The sequence below is a fragment of the Condylostylus longicornis genome, unplaced genomic scaffold (genome assembly GCF_029603195.1).
Source record: "Condylostylus longicornis isolate FDR11 unplaced genomic scaffold, ASM2960319v2 ptg000128l, whole genome shotgun sequence".
In the NCBI taxonomy this organism is placed as follows: Eukaryota; Metazoa; Arthropoda; class Insecta; order Diptera; family Dolichopodidae; genus Condylostylus; species Condylostylus longicornis.
This window is the reverse complement of record NW_026578096.1, coordinates 235,413-255,917: the sequence shown is the minus strand read 5'-3', so window position 1 is coordinate 255,917 and position 20,505 is coordinate 235,413. Positions and strand designations below refer to the sequence as shown.

The following is a 20,505-nucleotide window of genomic DNA, read 5'->3' as shown; positions in this document are numbered from 1 at the left end:
AAAATATTTTTTTTCTTTTTTTAAATTATCTAACTTTCTATGATAATTTCAATATTACTCATATAAATGTGTGAGAGGGGATATCTGAAAACTATGCATTATCAAAGAATTCTCATAACAGTGGCGCTATTGAGGGGGAAAAAAAATACAATTTTTTTATTTTAAAGCTTTTTAATATTTTTAGAAATATGTTTTATATAAAAATTGAAAACATAATTTTATATAATGAGTGTTTTATATAATATATTAATTAATTAATTACATAATTAATATCATTTATTTTTCTTTTCACCGGTATCTTTCCGGTATTGTTGTTTTATTTCCTCTTTCCATCTTCTTGTCGAATCCGTAGATGTGTTCTGCAATTTGGTGTAATCTTTGGTTTTTTTATCCATATTGATTTTGTTTTTTTGATATTGAAAGTCGTAAATAAAATAACTGAATTTTTGTCGTTCTCGTTTCTTAAATACTATAAAATTGCTTAGATTAACAGTTTTATTAAGTAGACATTTCAAGAGCGCAAATACCAATATGCTTATAAGAACATTTTTTTGAATAATAAATATGCTGATTTTTCAATTTTTTTAAACTTGTTGAATCATGTTTGGACCCCAAATCATATGTATTACTATGCTTTAAAATATTATTAATCCAATTCTTCACCCTTCACATATATGATTGTATTATTTTTATTTATATAAATCTTTAAAAAATTGATGACATCACAAAAATGCGTTTGACCATCCGACCATCGAAATCCATGATGTTTTTTTGTTAACCAATTATTTATATTCTTAGTTTTAGATGTAAGTATATGATAACCATATGCAGGTTTTATAATAAAATGCTGTATTTCATCATTTGATGAAAGAATAGCAATTTCTTTTAATATGAAGTTATTATTGTTATCTTTAAAGCATTGTACATCGATTATAACGTAATCCATTTTTATTCTTTTTACTTTATTAAACGATTTTATTAACTTCACCGGTCAAAGGTGTGAATTCTACTAATCTATCGTGCAGCATAAGACAATAAGCCGTTGTTTTATCGGGTATTGCAGTTGAACTTTTCATTTCAATTCGAACATCAACCGGTCCCATTTTTAGATTTTCATTTTGATAACGAGTATCTACTATCAAAATCATAGCTTTTTCTTTAAATTCCTTTAATGTTAATAAAGCTTCAGATATAGGGTAATTGTAATAACTACTTCGAAACCTTGTGTACTCATCATAGGCAATACCGTAACGATTTCTTTCAAAAAATAAATTCATGTCTTCATACGGATAGCATTCTGAATTTTGGTAAACTTTTATATCAGTTATATTACAATGATCAAATTTTGATGGATCCTTCGTTACTTGGTCAAGTTTATCTGTTTGCAGAGCAAAAATAATGTAACGTGGTTTTTCCAATTGAGTTGTTGTTTTTACATTCCAAATATGATGATTACTATTTTGTGGTAACGATGGATATTCATACAATTCCCAATTTCTGAAAGCTAGCATTATTTTTGCATTATTTGTAATATTCCTATACAGGTTCAATTTCAGCGTATCAGTTAAATTGATGTGCTGTACTCTCCATTGCACTTTGGTCAGTTGAATTTTCGGTTTCTCATTGACATCAGAGCAAGGAAAGGAATTATCATCAGATCTTGAACGTGTTAAAATTATTTCATGTTTTGCATTCGGCACAATATTTTTGTAGTCCTCCGCAAATCCTAAAAGTCTTCTTAACGGAATACAATAATTAAAAAATAAAGTTTGTGGTTGAATTGGTTGTTCAGGTGACCAGCTACCATTAATAAGTGCTTGACTCTCATTTTTGTTTAATGAAATGTAATTTTTTAAGCATGATGTTATACCCACATTTCTATTGTTATCAATTTCTTTCCCATTTAACTCATACCGTATCTCATCAAATAAAAATGCAATAGCATTATTTATAAGTTTTGTTTTAGTTGTTTCACTGCCATCAGCTCTTTTAATAGTACCTTCAATATAAAGTAAACTGGTAGAAGGTAAAATGTTTAAATTTTGATTTTGTATCTGTATGCGTATAATATCGCTTTTATTAAATGAATTCAAAAATGGTGAATATGTATGCCAGTGCGCACTTGTTGTACTCTCATCGATTGCAGGATTTAAAAATAGATTATCCATTTTAGTATTTCTTCAACTTGTAACCGATCGATTTTAAATATTCTTTATTGTATACTGTTAGTGTACGCTTAATATTAGTTAATTTTAATGTTTGTCTGCCTGGTGATTGCGCTCTGCTCTGCTTTAACACTGATGTGCTATTAAATGATGGAAAATTGGCAATGTTATTATATAGTATCATATTGCTGGTATCTCAGGTGTAATCGTACTGTTATAGTTTCACCTTGAAAATTAATTAAATTGTTATTCTGATCAACTAGTTTTACAGTTATTGAACTGATTCGATTGGTTGCTACAGGTAAATAGATAAGATTTTTAGGAACTTCAATGATTTTATAGCCAGGAGCAACTGCAATGGAAAATTCATGAAGAATATGTGCTTCCTGATTATTAATGTATGTCCCTTGTATAATATTACATTCAACTCGTATAATATTTATTTTATTTATATCAACAGGTGCATCTGATGAATGCCATATATTTACTTTTAGCACTCTTTTACCAAAACCTAACAATCCTCCAATTGTATCTTCTTGTGTGAAATCGATATCTTTTTCTGAATAAATCTCACATTTTAAGGTATTATTATTAGGTAGTATTATAAGTTTCTGTTTTTCCACTTTTGTATCATATATTTCCAACTTTTTCTTAAGAAATTTTTCGATATCTTCAATTTCATAAGAACCTGTAGGAATATGAATAACCTTATCATCATAAATAAATTTATTATTTCCCTCATCAATATTTGGTATAGAGTTATATGTTTGAAAATCGACTAATGCACAAATATATTGCCCACTCAACTCTATAGCGGGGAAATATTCAGCTGTTAAAACAGAAGAGTTACCTGTTAAAGTTAATGTTACTGACATGACTCTTCTCTAATCAATAAAACAAAGATGAATATGCAGTATCCTTATATGACATTTATCATATGCATTCTCTAATTAATTAATTAAATAAAAACTATTCATATACATAAATCATATAACTCATGTTAATAGAAAAAAAATTAAAAACATATGTTAAAATAATAGTAACCTTGAACTTTATGTAAATGTTACACTATGAGTATTTTTTTTTTTTTTGATTATAGTAAAAAGAAATTTAAAACTATACATTATCAAAGAATTCTCATATCAGTGGCGCTAAAAAACGAAAAAAGAATTTTTATAATACATAAATATTAAAAAAAATGTTTTTATTTTTGTTATTATCTTTATTGTTTTTCTACTTTCTATAATATTCTGTATTTATTAAGAAATTCAAACATAAATGACCGCAATCATATGTATCAAATTTTTGATATATGTTGTAGTTAAATGAAATTTTATCACCTAAGTATTTTATTACTTCTTTAGGTGGTTGTAAATTCCCGAAACTATCAAAATATTTAATATCATTTAAATTCTTATAATATGCTACCCAATGAGTTCCATCACCGATAGAATCATCCAAATTTATGATGCCACACTCACGCTTCCATGGTTTAGTTTTAGGAAGATAATCTCTCATAAAAACTCCACGAAAATAATGCAAATACTTTCTTCCAAAATGATTTATATCTACATCAGTTAGAGCTCTTTTAGGTAGCAAGCTTATCGGTTTTTTGGTGTTAAATATAATCCAAGTCCTTGCTTATATGGTTTTAAGTGCAATGCTCTTTCACTTAAAGCAATAGCTTCCATAGTCTTATTATGACGTACATTTTCATCTAGTAGTTTTCTACCACTTTTAGCATCATTAACGGCTTTAGCTATTCCAGCAGCACCACCTGCAAGAGCTCTAACAGCTGAAAGACCTGCAAATATTGGTATTAATGGTAAAATGCCACCAGTTTTAGGAACTCGAATAACTCGTGGAAGTTTTATAGATTTTCGATCCCTGCTTAGATTTCTTGCAGCTTTTAGAGCAATTTTTACTGCATCCTTTTGTCTTTCAGGTTTATAACCTTTAATAGCTATTTTAGCTTCCCGGATCACTTTACTTAATGGCTTCTTTTTTCTTATTTTTCTTGAACAACCCATACCAAGTTTTACTTTAGCTTTCATTGCGTTGCCAACTAATAATGCACTAGCTCGTTCCCCAAAACTTGAATCTTTTGCTTTAACTCTTGACCAAGCTTTTTCAGCTAATCTTTTATCAGCAAAATGTCTATCTTCTATAGTATTACTTTTTGAATATGCAATATCGTGCTCCTTACAGGCCTGATCTAACTGATTAATACCTTCATCACCACGATTTAATCGCTTTTGAAGTTTTGTACCCGGTCCACAATAATTATAGCCCGGTAGATGGGCTTCAAATGGTAATTTATTTATAAGAGAATTCAAGATTCCTCTACCCTTTTTAGCAGTCTTTTTATAACTGATCTGTTTCTGATTGTTAATAGACATATTTATACCTTCTTTGAATGCGGTTCAGGTGTGAATGCATTAGAATATATAATATAGTGTTATATAAACTTTCAGCAGTAATTAAAAATGAAGTTTGAAAAAGCCCACGATGCAGTCAAAGTAAAGAACTATGATAAGCAATCAAAAAATAAGAAAAAGTGGAAGCATGGAGAAATGTTTCCAGTTAGTATACGAGGATTAATTGTAGGACCATCTAATTGTGGCAAAACTAATATTATGTTAAGCATGCTACTAGATCCAAAAGGTCTCAAATTTCATAATCTATACATATATTCAAAATCATTGCATCAGCCAAAGTATGAATACTTAAAGAAAATAATAAAACCTATTAAAGGGATGAGCTATAATGAATTTTCAAATAATTCAGATGTAAATGATCCATCAGCTTCATTAAAAAATTCAATATTCATATTCGATGATGTTGCGTGCGATAAGCAGGATAATATAAGAAATTACTTTTGCATGGGTCGCCATCAAGATGTTGATAGCTTTTATTTATGTCAGTCCTATACCAGAATTCCTAAACATTTAATAAGAGATAATACAAATTTTATCATCGCATTCAAACAAGATGATCTAAATTTAAGACATATTTATAATGATCATGTTAATACAGATATGTCTTTTGATAAGTTTAAAAATTTATGTTCAAGTTGTTGGAAAGATACATATGGGTTTTTACTTATTAATAAAGATAAGCCCTTAAATAATGGTTTATATAGAAAGAATTTTGATAAATTTATAAGATTATAAATATATATATTAGTAAACAACATTAACTGCTCAGTTCAATAACAGATCAATAGCCGACTAGTAACCGAACAGCAACCGATCAGCAACCGATCAGCATCAGATCAGATCAGTTCACATCAGATCAGATCAGTTTAATTGAGATTAGTTATAGTTCAATTCGCTATATTATGAATAAAAAAGTTTTAGTAGATTTAATTAAAGTTAGAAAAGATTTAAAAAGAAAATACAACGCATTAAAAACTGGAAGAATTACTCAAGAGCAATCTCTAGAAGAGACGTTTAAACCAATTGTTGCTCCAATCAAAGAATTAACGGATGTTGTGAAATTGCAACATCCGGTTGATTATATTAAGCCAGAAATCAAAGAAGAAACTGATAACGATTACACAAACATAGCAAAACAAGAGAAGAGTTCTTCTGAAAGTTTTATTACATCATCACCTAATACCAGTACATTAAGCACTTTAAACAAAAATAAAAAGTTTAGTGATTCAACATTAATTACACAATTAACGCCTATAAAGAGTCATAACAACAGTAGCTCAAAGCTTGATAAGAGTTATGGACCTTATCTTGATCATAACTCGAACAACTGGAAACTAGGAAAATCTATATTTAGAATTGATGAAAGAACAAACGATATAATAATTGGTGAGGAGATTTTCGAGGGAACTGTAGGTTTGCACGAATTAATATATAAATTACATCCAGAAAACTATAACGAAAATGATTTACAGCTATTTCGAAAAATTTTAGAGAAAACAAATGCACACCGAAAAAATTTTGATTCATTAGATCAAATTAAAGGGAATAAGGGTTTTAAATATAAAAATATTATAAGTAAACTATTTCAACATGAATATAATACAAGAGCTAAAAAAATAGGAAAAGGTTTAACTAAACACACAACTAACATGATTTACTCTAAAAATCCAGTTCAGTATGTTCACTGGGAAGATCCAAATGAGCTGGTAGATAGATTAAGGCTTTTAGTTGCATCCCAATTAGCTGGTAATAATAATCATCATAATGAAATCAATTCCATAATTGAAGAACTAAGAGAAGCTGATATAATCGAATAAATTAAGAAAATAAAAAAATCATTATCATTCACAAAATGACTATCGATAAATTCGGACATATTCAAGGTGCAACATATAAAATTCCAAGACAAAGTCCTACTTTATCTCTCTTTAAAATAAATTTAAATGGAGATTATGATATTCAAAATAAACAATTAATAAATCTTAGGGAGCCGATTAATCCTAACGATACTACTACAAAAGAATTTGTTGATCAGGAGTTAAAATCTGTAGTACAATATTTAGATAATTCAATTCAAAATCTAAAACATAATATACTGAAAATTTTAAGCGATAAATTAACTAAATTAGATGATAAGATCAAAACTTTTATTGAAGATAGAATTGAAACACAAAATAAATTTCTTTGGAAAAGTATGGAAGAGAAAATAGATAGCACTATGAATTTCGTAAATACTGAAACCGCAGAACATTTAAATAACCTTGAGCTCCGAATAAAATTATTAGAAAGAAATAGATAAATGAATCATGTTAAACAGATATCTAATAAATCAGAAAATAAAATCAAATAATACATTAGTTCATATTAAGACATCATTCATAAAACATGGATATACCACAATTCGGATACGCATTGAATAATTTTATTAAAAAATATGATGACATTTTATTAGAAGAACATTCTAATGAGCTAAAAGAACATTACAAATTTTTGTTGCAATTCAAAAATTCAATGCAAATAGAAACAGAAGATTATGGTTTTCATTGGAATATTTGTCCATATTCTTCAGATGTTGTGGATTCAGTACCTGAAACTTGTCCATGCATTTCAGCTGATAATATTATGATAAAGTGTGCGAAATTAATAAAACTATACGAAAGAATACAAAGGAAATAATTAGCAGCCGATATTTATCTATGTAAAATTATTATATTAATTTAGTTCCTTAAAAACACTACACATGAAAACATCTTAATCATGAGCATTGAAGATGATACTTCTATTATGGAAAAATTAAATGAAATAAATAATAAAATTCAACTTCATTCATTTCAAATACTTGAGCATAGAGAAAAAATATTCATCATTCTGAGAGCTTATCGCATTATGACTTTTGATGGGGTTAGAATTTTTTTAATTTTATCTCATGAAGAGAAAATATTTAAGATACGTCTTCCAAGAAAATTCGTTAATATGGATGAAGATATGCTAATATATCTTAATACCGGAGATTACGCTATGGTATGTCATGGATTAAATAACGATGGAACACCAAATCTGGAATTTTTAAGCTCTTGGGATATAGAATTTAGTACAATTGATGATATAACAAACTATGTATTATAAACTAAGTTAATAAAGTAATAAAATTAAGGTAATAAAATCAAAAATATATATATACCTTGTTTTATTTTAATTTTTTATTATATGCAATCATGTCAGATTCTGCTATAGAAGAAGACAAAAATAAATTAAAAAAGAAAAACAAAAGGATTTCTTTTAATTTGAAGCCAAAAGTGTATATACTATACAAATGGAATACAGCATATAGATTAGCTAGAGGGAAATATTGGGAATTTATGGTAGTAGATCATTATAGATTTAATGAGAAATCCAAAAATATTGGTAGTGTTCTTTCTAATATTTTAGAAAGTAAACATCGCGAGAAAATTTTTAACGATAGATTTTCTAATAAATAAATTTCATATACGTAAATATATCTTACTTTTATTAAAAATGAGCAAGAGAGAGGTTGTTAACGAATTGCACAAGTCTGCAAGAAAAAATTTTCCAAGACGAAGAGTAATAATTAAAGGTTTTGATGATCTGTGGCAAGCTGATTTAATTGAAATGGGGGCTTATGCTAAAGAAAATGATGAATACAAATTTCTATTAAATGTAATTGATACCTTCTCAAAATATGCATGGGCTATCCCAATAAAGAATAAAACTGCAAATAGTGTCATGCAAGCAATGCAATCAATTTTTAAACATTCTAATCGTCAACCAAAAAATCTTCAAACAGATGATGGAAAGGAGTTCTTCAACAAGATTTTTAAAAATTTAATGATGAAATATCAAATAAATCATTACTCTTCATTTAGTCCATTGAAAGCCTCAATCGTGGAACGCTTTAATCGAACTTTAAAAGAAAAAATGTGGAAAGAGTTCAGCTTCAATGGAAATTACAAATGGATAGATATAATTAGAAAACTAGTCAACCAATACAATAATACAAAACATCGAACCATTCAAAGAAAACCTGTTGATGTAAACCAAAATAATGCGAAGGAGCTGTTGTCAAGCGCATATAATCATATTAAAATTTCACAACCGTCAAAATTTAAAATTGGTGACTCAGTTCGCATAAGCAAGTACAAACATGTTTTCGAGAAAGGTTACACACCAAATTGGACTACAGAAATATTTAAGATAAGGAAAGTTCAGATAACAAACCCCGTCACATACTTATTAGAAGATTATGAAGGACAACCCATTGAAGGTGGTTTCTATGAATATGAATTATTAAAATCAAAACATAATGATATTTACTTAGTTGAAAATATTGTAAAAAATAAAGGTGACAAAGTATTTGTAAAATGGTTGGGTTTTCCATCAACTCATAATTCTTGGATAAATAAAACAGATGTAATTTATTTATTTTTTTTTTGTCTTTTTCTTTATTAGTAACATATTTTCAGATAACATAATGATAATTTTTTTATTTAAGATATTTCCTTATGATAAGTTTGCTTTATTTTACGTAAATCTAATATAGTATCTGCTGAAGATTGATAGTCAGTATTAAAAGCGGTATATGTTTCCAGTTCGCCACTGCTTGTAAGTCTTTTAGCAGAAGTTACGATATACTCTTGACAATCAATTTTCAATTTCTTTTCTTGGAAGCTTGAATCGTATGAGCATCGTATTTTGATATCTTCATCTTCACCATATTCCAGTTTGAAATGTCTATAGAAGACTTGTGCACTTTGTATTATTCCGCCGATAGCCACTTCTTTTGCAATTAAATCTTTTTTAAATGCTTGGATTGCTTCTTCTACTGTTACAAATTGCGGTACTGAGTCAGCTTTCAAATAATTATCTGGATCAAAAGATATATTAGTTGTTGTTGTTGCTGTTGTTGCTATTGTTGCTCCAGATTCAGCTACATGCTTGAGGAATTGTACCGATAGATTTACTTTTATAGTTTCATTATTAGGTAGAACTATATTAAAATTGGTACTTCCGTAAGCTGACTCATCTAATCTTATATTCGACGTAGGTGCTGCACTAGTGATAACCAAAAATAAATATGAAATTAAATAAATACCTGCGTGCATCTTGTTTTATTATTTTAATGATGTTAACACCTCGACAATTGATAGTCAAATAATATTGATTTAACTTGTTTGTTCTTATTTATTGATTTCTTTTGCATGTAGGTACTTAATTTGGTTTATTATTTTACACATATACAAAAATTTTGATATATATAATTCTGTTCCTTTTTGAAAACTTTCCATATAATCCATGTTTTGCTCATTGAATTTTTCAAGAGCTTTTCTTAGTTTTGATAAAAACTCCCCAATTTTCGCTTTATTATTCTTTTCATTATACATATTCTCAATAGAGGAAATATATAATATACCTTCTTCAAATCTTTGTCTAAATATAGATTTTTTATTTTGATTTTCTTCCTCTTCAAAATCATTCACTCTCCTAGATCCTGTTGATAAATTATTCTGGTTTAATTCATCGGGAAATATATTTGAAATATTGCGTTCAATCATTTCCCAATCGTTTTCATCTGCAAATGGGCAATTACTTGAAAAAGATTGTGTTTTATTACGAATGTTGGATTCATTCAAGGCATAATGTATTTCACCCGTTACAATTATATCTCCACCAGAAACCTCAATTTTTAAATGTTGCCAGTTCAGTTTCTCCATAAGTCGTCTTTGTGAATCTGAAACTGATTCGCCGTTCCTTAATCTTAGCACACAAAGCCTTTCTCCATGTTCAGGTGTTATAAATATTTCTAAATTATCCCAAAATATCTTGAAATTTGCAATCTTCATGGACTTCCACCTTTTATCACAAACACAGTACTGTTGACCATGTGAAATTTTTTCAATACAAAACATTATAAAGATAATTTGTCTTCTTTGCTTGAAAGGTAAACTTGTATTGAAGAAAAAAAGTTAAAACATTCTTAGATTATCTTATACTTATCACAAAATTTGTCTTATCCCCTAAACTATTGAGAAACTTTAGATGATGTTACATTTTAATCAAGTATAAAGCAAAATATTTCATTTTCAATAACCTTATTCTTATCTCAAGAATTAAAAAATAAAAAAACAAAAAGAAAAATCAAAAAGTTCATCAATGTTGTGTGGCTATAAATTGAATCGAACCTTAACCTATTATTTACATAGCTGCCTAATTCTTAAAGAAAGAAATTTATTATATCCACTACACCATTGAGGAACTTTTAATATGCTAACATTTTTCTTAATATAAACAAAATGTGATTATAATGGGGAATCTCCTAACATTTTTTCTAAAAATAAACAAAATGTGATTATAATAGGGAATCTCCTGACGTCATTTTTCAAGTTCATGCAGTCATATAGTATTGTATCGTATTATTTTTTTTTTTTTAATACCCTCATTCTACAATACAGTTTTAATAAAATTCCTTATCTAGAAAAAAAACCGCAAAAATATTTTTTAAATTTTTTTTATCTCAAAAGCTTTCATTTTACATTTTTAAAAACTCATGTCGAAAAAGAACGATTTTCATACATTTTTATGATAATGGAAAAAATTGCTTTCATCAGACAACCATAGGATATTCTTATTAAAATAAAAAAATTTCAATCGGTTTCAACAGCAGCCGCTACAACTCCGACGCTCCTCCTAGAACTTGCTACAACCCGGTTCTTCGCCACCGCCACCGCCACCGCCACCGCCACCGCCACCGCCACCGCCACCGCCACCGCCACCGCTGCCGCCACCGCCCTCTCCTAGAACCTGTTTATGAATTCGACACTGTTGGAACCTGCTACAACTCAACTGCCCAAACCCTTATAACCTACCGCGAACCTCCTCCGGCTCTTAGAACCTGCTACAACTCGGCTCTTAGAACCTGCTACAACTCGGCCCTTAGAACCTGCGAAAATTCGACCTTTAGAACATGCTACAACTCGGCTCTTATAACCTGCTACAACTCGACCCTTAGAACCTGCTACAACTCGGCCGCCCTTAGAACCTGCTACAATTCGACCTTTAGAACATGCTACAACTCGGCTCTTAGAACCTGCTACAACTCGACCCTTAGAACCTGCTACAACTCCAGCGCTCACTCCTACAACCTGCTAAAACTCAACCCCTCCTGCAACTCAACTTCATCGTCATCGTCATTGCAATTTCATAATACTCCTCCTAAATATCAATTTCATAATACTCCTCCTAAATATCATCTTATTCAGCTGTCAAAATATTTTTGACGTCATCTGACAGTCCTAGAACCCGCATATCTATACTACTAATAATAATAATAATAATAATAATAATAACAATAATAATAATAATAATAATAATAAAAATAATAATAATATAAATATTGGTAATAATAAAAATAACATTAATAATAATAATCATAATAATAATAATAACAATAATAATAATAATAATAATAATAATAATAATAATAATAATAATAATATTGATAAAAATAATAATAATAATAATAATAATAATAATAATAATAATAATAATAATAATGATAATAATAATAAGAATAATAATAATAATAATAATAATAATAACAATAATAATAATAATAATAATAATAATAACAACAATAATATTAATAATAATAATACTAATAATCGTAATAATAATCATAATAAAAGTAATAATAATAATATTAATAATAATAATTATAATAATAACAATAACAATTGTAGTAATAATAATATTAATATCAATCGTAATAATCAAAATAATAATCAAATAATAATAATAATAATATTAATATTAATAATAATAATAAAAATGTTAAAATGTTAACAAAAATAATAATAATAGTAAAAATAATATAATTAATAATAATAATAATAATAATAAAAATAACAATAGTATTAATAACAATAATAATAATATTAGTAATAAAAATAATATTAATAATAATAACAATAATAATAATAACAATAATTTAAATAATATTAACAATAATAATAATAAAAATAATAATAATAATAATAATAATAATAATAATATTAATAATAATAATAATAATAATAGTAATAATAATAATAATAATATTAATAATAATAATAATATAAAGAATAATAATAATATTGTTAATAATAATAATAATAATTATCGTAATCATAATAACAATAATAATAATAGCAATAATAATAATAATAATTATAATAATAATAATAATAATAATAATAATAATAATAATAATAATAATATTCATAATAATAATCGTAATCATAATAATAATGATAATTATAATAATAATAACAATAACAATAATATTAATAATAATAATAATGATAATAATAATAATAATAAGAACAATAATAACAACAATAATAATAATCATCATAATAATCATAATCATTAAAATTTATATTAATATTAACAATAAAAATAATAATATTAACAATAATAATGATAATAAAAGTAATAATAATAAAAATAGGTGTAACAACAATAGTAATAACAATAATAATAATAATAGTAATAATAATAATAATAATATTCATAATAATAATCGTAACAATAATAATGATAATTATCATAATAATAACAATAACAATAATATTAGTAACAATAATAATAATAATAATAATTTAAATAATATTAACAATAATAATAATAAAAATAATAATAATAATAATAACAATAATAATAATAATCATTATCATAATAATCATAATCATTAAAATAATATTAATATTAACAATAACAATAATAATATTAACAATAATAATGATAACAATAATAATGATAATAATATTTATAATAATAAAAATAGTAGTAATAACAATAATAATAATAACAATAATAATAAGAAAAGTAATAATTATAATATTAATATAAATAATCATAATAATTATATTAATAATAATAATAATAATAGTAATAGTAATAATAATAATAAAAATAATAATTATAATTATTATTGTAATAATAATTACAAGAATATTAATAATAATACTAATATTAAAAAAAGTGATAATATTAATAATAGTAATGATAAAAATAATAATAATAGTAACAATAATAATAATTAAGATAATATTAATAATAATAATAATAATAATAATAATAATAATAATAATAATAATAATAATAATAATAATAATAATAGTAATAATAATCAATAATAATCATAATAATAATAATAATCAAAACCATAATAATAATAATAATTATAATAATAATAATAACAGTAATATTAATAATATCAATAATGATAATATTAATAATAACAATAATAATAATAATAAAAATAATAATAATCATAATAGTAATAGTAATCATTTTCATAATAATAATGATAATTATAATAATAATAATAACAATAATATTAATAATAATAATAATATTAATAATAATAATAATAATATTAATAATAATAATAATATGAATAATAATGATAATAATAATAATAATAATAATAATAATAATAACAATAATAATAATAATAAGAATAATATTAATCTTATTGATCTTTAATTGTCTTTCGGCATTAGTATTATGCTTTTAGTAGTGTCAGTTTTCTAGCTTACCCAAATTGAAGTTTTTTTTAAACAGAGAGTTTACTCTTCGTTTTAAGTACTTCCTCGTTAAGGCTTAATACGACATCAGAGGTACATAATTCTAAATCAAAAGCATTTTTGAAATTAAAAAAATTTAAAGAAACTTAAAAATAAAAATGGTGAATATTATATATATATAGTTACTTCTCAGGTGGTGAAAAGTACGGGTACTTCTAGAAGGGCTAGAGACATGGGACAAAAGGCATTAGGTAGAGTTTTGCCTATAGGGTCCCAGAAAATTCTGACATTGGAATTTTTAGCCCCGAAATAGCTCTATTTTAAGATTTTCTGAAAAAATTTTTGTATAACAAAAGCATGTTTTTCTTTTATACTTTTTATAATTACACAAACTAAGAAATAAATGATACTTTTTGCCTAAACCTTTTCTTTATTTGAAAAACTACATTCATATGTAAATACATATATTTGAATACAATTATTATTTCCGACCGTATTGTGTAAACAATAGGTAGGTTATGTGATGGCAACAAATTTTGCATATCGAGTTTTCGGTGGGAATGCACTTCTCCATAGTAGGGAAGTGTAATTAAACTATTTTTAGCAACCCGTCGGTCCGTCGGTCTGTCGGTCTGTCGGTCTGTCCGTCTGTCGGTCTGTGTGTGCACGCGTGTATTTCAAGTTCGGCTAAACCGATTTTGATGAAATTTTATATGTAAGTTTATTACGACCATGGCACGAATTGATCAACTTTTGGAATATATCAGGCCTCGGGAACTGCACTTTTTAGCGGGGCTGTTTTAAATTTTTGAACATTTTGAAGAAAGTATTCAACCGATTTACTTGAAATTTCATATATAAGCTTTGCTCGATCGTCCGCGAAAATTCCTGTCTTGGAAGAAATCAGGCATCGGCAACTAGGCGTTTACTACGGGCAAAATATACATTTTTGTGTATAGAAAGAGAAATAATCAACCGATTTCATTGAAATTTAATATATGAATTCCTCGTATCAAAACAATGAACATGTAAATTTTTTGGAAAGATCAGGCATCGGCAACTAGACGTTTACTACGGGCCAAATATACATTTTCATGAATATAAAGAAAAATTACCAACCGAGTTTATTCAAATTTAATATATGAATCCCTCGTATTAAAACAATGAGCATATAAATTTTTTGAAAACATCAGGGCTCGAAAACTGATTTGCGGCCGATTTTACATTTTTCACCATATCTACAGAACGAATTGATGAAATTTCATGAAATTTGATATTTGAGTTCTGGGCATTACCAAAACTAACTGGTGGGTATTTCAGGGAATTCGGATAGCACAAAGCGAAACTCTACTAATACCCTAAAAATTGGAAAGAAGTATTTAACAGACATTTTTATAATATTCTGTAACACTTTCATTTAACTAGACAATGCGGTCGGTTATGTGCTGATCACATCAGATTTTTTTATTTTAATCTAAACCTTTTCTTTATTTGAGAAACTTACTTCTATATGTTCACCCGCAGTTTTAAAAAAATAGGTATACATTCATAATTATGTACGTTTTTGCTTAAAATTTTATTTCAAATTTTTTGAACAAAAAATTTTAAAATGTTCAATTCTAACACATTAATGTTCATACATATATTTGAATAAAAATATTATTTTATTTATGCGTAAACCTTTTCTTTATTTGAAAAATTTATTTCTTATGTTTCCCCCATGATTTAACAACTATGTGTTTCTATATGCCAAACCACAAATTTGAATATTATTCAATTCATATAGAAAGCTTAAAAAAATTAGTTAGGAAGCTTTAAAAAAATATATACATACATATTTATGTACTTAACTATTGTAACAATTTTTTTTTTTGGAAATTTTCTTTAAATTTTTATAATAATATTTATCTGTTATGTATTAAAAAAAAAAATAAAACAAAAAATTTAAACAAAATAATAAAAAATTTTTAAAATAATCTAAAAAAAGAAAAATATGACACCATCCAGGCAAGCCTTGATCCAATAATCTTCTGGCTATCAGACTACCATGCTACCCACTAGGCTACGCAGTACCTTGAATTTCCCTTTATAATTCTATATTTCATTCATATTTCGTATAACTCTTCAAAAACCATCCTATTTTACATTATATATATATAGCTACTGCTCAGGTGGTAAAAAGTACGGGTACTTCTAGAAGGGCTAGAGACATAGGACAAAAGGCATTAGGTAGAGTTTTGCCTCTAGGGTCCCAGAAAAATTTGACATTGGAACTTCTTAGCCCCGAAATACCTCTATTTTAAGATTTTCTGAAAAAATTTTTGTATAACAAAAGCACGTTTTTTTTAATACTTTTTATAATTAGAAACACAAACCAAGAAATAAATGATACGTTTTACGTTTTACGTTGTTAACATATTAGAAACACAAACCGGGAAATAAATAATATTTGAAAATATAATGATCTCACATATTTTTGGTTCGCATAATCGAATTAATCTTAACGTAAATAAATGTCAGCTTTTATCAGACATCAGATGTTTTGTGGCATCTGAATATCAATATTTCATTTGTTGTTGTTTTAAACATTACGTTTCGTCAGCAAGCTTTAAAAAAATATACATACAGAATATATGTACGTATGTAGTTAGAATTTTATTATTATTGTTCCAAACGAAAAACTGTAAAATGCTAAATTTTAATACATTCATATGTACATACAAATATTTGAATAAAATTATTATTTTGTTTTTGCCTAAAACTTTTCTTTATTTGAAAAACTACATTCATATGTACATACATATATTAATTGAATACAATTATTATTTTATTTTAATCTAAACCTTTTCTTTATTTGAGAAACTTATTTCTAAATGTTTACCCGCAGTTTTAAAAAAACTAGGTATACATTCATAATAACGTGTGTGTTGTATTAATAATTTTATTTCTAATTTTTCCAACAGCAAAATTTCAAAATTTTCGATTCTAATACATTCATATGTAAATACGTTCATATGTTGGAACGAAAAATTTTAAAATCTTCAATTCTAATCCATTCATATATATACATACCCACATATATTGATATATACATACATACATATATTTTTACATACATAAATTATTATTTTGTTTTTGACTAAACTTTTTCTTTATGTTTAAAATTCAATCCTATATGTTTACCCACAGTTTAAAAAAAACAGGTATCCATTCATAATTATGTATGTTTGCATTTATAATTTTATTTCTAATTTTTCCAACAGCAAAATTTCAAAATTTTCGATTCTAATACATTCATATGTACTTACGTTCATATGTTGGAACGAAAAATTTTAAAATCTTCAATTTTAATCCATTCATATATACATACACACATATATTCATATATACATACATAAATATATTTTTACATACATAAATTATTATTTTGTTTTTGACTAAACCTTTACTTTATGTTTAAAATTTAATCCTATAACCCACAGTTTAAAAAAAACAGGTATCCATTCATAATTATGTATGTTGGCATTTATAATTTTATTTCTAATTTTTCCAACAGCAAAATTTCAAAATTTTCGATTTTAATACATTCATATGTACATACGTTCATATGTTGGAACGAAAAATTTTAAAATCTTCAATTCTAATCCATTCATATATACAGTGGAGTCCGCTTATAGTCACACAAAAAATTTCATAAAAATGTGTGACTATAAGCCTCATATGCCTATAAGCGTCAGTAGAAAAAAAATATTTATAAAAAAACTCAAAACTTTATTTTTTTTTTTTAAATTTAATTTTAAATTAAGTACTTATATGATTATTTATGTACATAAATAAAAAACCCATTTGCTTTACGCAAAGAAAAACAAAATAATTCATATACATACTTACATATGTAGTACGTATGTTAAAACAAAACAATATTCAAAAAATTCTTTAAGGAATCAAATCTAACGTCTACATGTATGTAATGACAAATTTTTGTTGTGGAAATAATGTACCTATGTATGTACATACACAAAAGTGACAGAAAAAAATATTTAAGTTACAACATTTGCCGCTACAAATTCGACAACAAATATTGTGATTAAACTATTTGCCTTAAAGTAGGTAGTAAAACTACTTACCGCTATAAAAAAATAAGGCGTTCAGAGTATGTCTATAAGCGACGTCAAATATATGAATTAAGCAATATGGTTCACAAAAAATACGATCCAATAACCGTATGTGACTTTAAACGTTTGTGACTATAAACAAATGAAAATACATGAAAATATAATAAAAAAGATGTTGACAACGAAATTGTTGACTGTAACCGAGTTATGACTATAAACAGTAGTAACTATAAGCGGATTCCACTGTACATACATACATACATATATATGAATAAAATTATTATTTTGTTTTTGACTAAACCTTTTCTTTATGTTTAAAATTCAATCCTATATGTTTACACACAGTTTAAAAAAAACAGGTATCCATTCATAATTATGTGTGTTTGCATTTATAATTATATTTCTAATTTTTCTAAGGTTTAGGTTAAAATAAAATAATAATTGTATTCAAATATATATATGTACATATGAATGTAATTTTTTTAAATAAAGAAAAGGTTTAGGCAAAAACAAAATAATGATTTTATTCAAATATATGTATGTATATATAAACGTATTAAAATTTAGCATTTTACAGTTTTCCGTTTGGAACAATAAAAATAAAATTCTAACTACATACATACATATATATTTTCTGTATGTACATATATATTTTTAAAGCTTGCTGACGAAACGTAATGTTCAAAACAATAACAAATGAAATATTAATATGTCACAAAACATCTGATGTCTGATAAAAGCTGACATTTATTTACGTTAAGATTAATTCGTTTATCCGAAACAAAAATATGTGAGATCATTATATTTTCAAATATTATTTATTTCTCGGTTTGTGTTTCTAATTATAAAAATAACGTAAAACGTATCATTTATTTCTTGGTTTGTGTTTCTAATTATAAAAAGTATAAAAGAAAAACGTGCTTTTGTTATACAAAAATTTTTTCAGAAAATCTTAAAATAGAGCTATTTCGGGGCTAAAAATTCCAATGTCAGATTTTTCTGGGACCCTAGAGGCAAAATTCTACCTTATGCCTTTTGTCCCATATCTCTAGCCCTTCTAGAAGTACCCGTACTTTTTACCACCTGAGAAGTAGCTATATATATATAATGTAAAATAGGATGTTGTCGTGTTTTTATTTTTTTGGATTATTTTAAAAATTTTTTTTAATATTGTTTAAATTTTGTGTTTTATTTTTTTTTAATATATAACTGATAAATGTTATTATAAAAGTTTAAAGAAAATTTCCAAAAAAATATTCTTATAATAGTTTGGAAAAATTTGCAAAAATTTTAAGTACATAAATATGTATGTATGTATATTTTTTTTTACAGCTTCCTGAGTAATTTATTATTTTGTTTTTGACTAAACCTTTTCTTTATTTGAAAAATTAATTTTTGTATGTTTACTCCCATGATTTAATAATTATGCGTTTAAAATTTATTTCTATATATTCTACAGTTTTGAATATTATTAAATTCATATAGAAAGCTTAAAAAAAATTACTCAGGAAGCTTTAAAAAAAATATACATACATACATACATATTCATGTACTTAAAATTTTTGCGAATTTTGCCAAACTATTATAAGAATATTTTTTTGGAAATTTTCTTTAAACTTTTATAATAACATTTATCTGATATATATTAAAAAAAAATAAAACACAAAATTTAAACAAAATAAAAAAAAAAATTTTAAAATAATCCAAAAAAATAAAAACACGACAACATCCAGGCAAGCATTGATCCAATAACCTTCTGACTATGAGACTACCACGCTAACCACTAGGCTACGCAGTATCTTGAATTTTCCTTTATAATTCTATATTTTATTCATATTTCGTATAACTCTTCAAAAACCATCCTATTTTACATTATATATATACAGCTACTTCTCAGGTGGTAAAAAGTACGGGTACTTCTAGAAGGGCTAGAGACATGGGACAAAGAGCATTAGATAGAGTTTTGCTTCTAGGGTCCCAGAAAAATCTGACATTGGAACTTTTTAGCCCCGAAATAGCTCTATTTTAAGATTTTCTAAAAAAATTTTTGTATAACAAAAGCACGTTTTTCTTTTATACTTTTTATAATTAGAAACACAAACCAAGAAATAAATGATACGTTTTACGTTATTTTTATTATTAGAAACACAAACCGAGAAATAAATAATATTTGAAAATATAATGATCTCACATATTTTTGTTT

The 20,505-nt window shown here is 25.5% G+C and overlaps 1 protein-coding gene and 1 pseudogene across 1 annotated transcript; one reads left to right on the top strand and one right to left on the bottom strand.

Annotated features, from left to right (window-relative positions):
* Nucleotides 1-965: 965 nt before the first annotated feature.
* On the bottom strand, nt 966-2,168 carry LOC129614931 (uncharacterized). The gene has a single exon (XM_055529887.1). It carries the CDS (start codon nt 2,166-2,168, stop codon nt 966-968), a length of 1,203 nt encoding a protein of 400 aa, XP_055385862.1.
* An 11,497-nt stretch (nt 2,169-13,665) lies between these two features.
* On the top strand, nt 13,666-14,011 carry LOC129614930 (GATA zinc finger domain-containing protein 4-like; annotated as a pseudogene).
* The last annotated feature ends 6,494 nt before the right edge of the window (nt 14,012-20,505 follow it).

Excerpts from the sequence above, each read along its gene's own strand:
- LOC129614931 (XM_055529887.1), bottom strand. The coding sequence starts at position 2,168 with ATGGATAATCTATTTTTAAATCCTGCAATCGATGAGAGTACAACAAGT.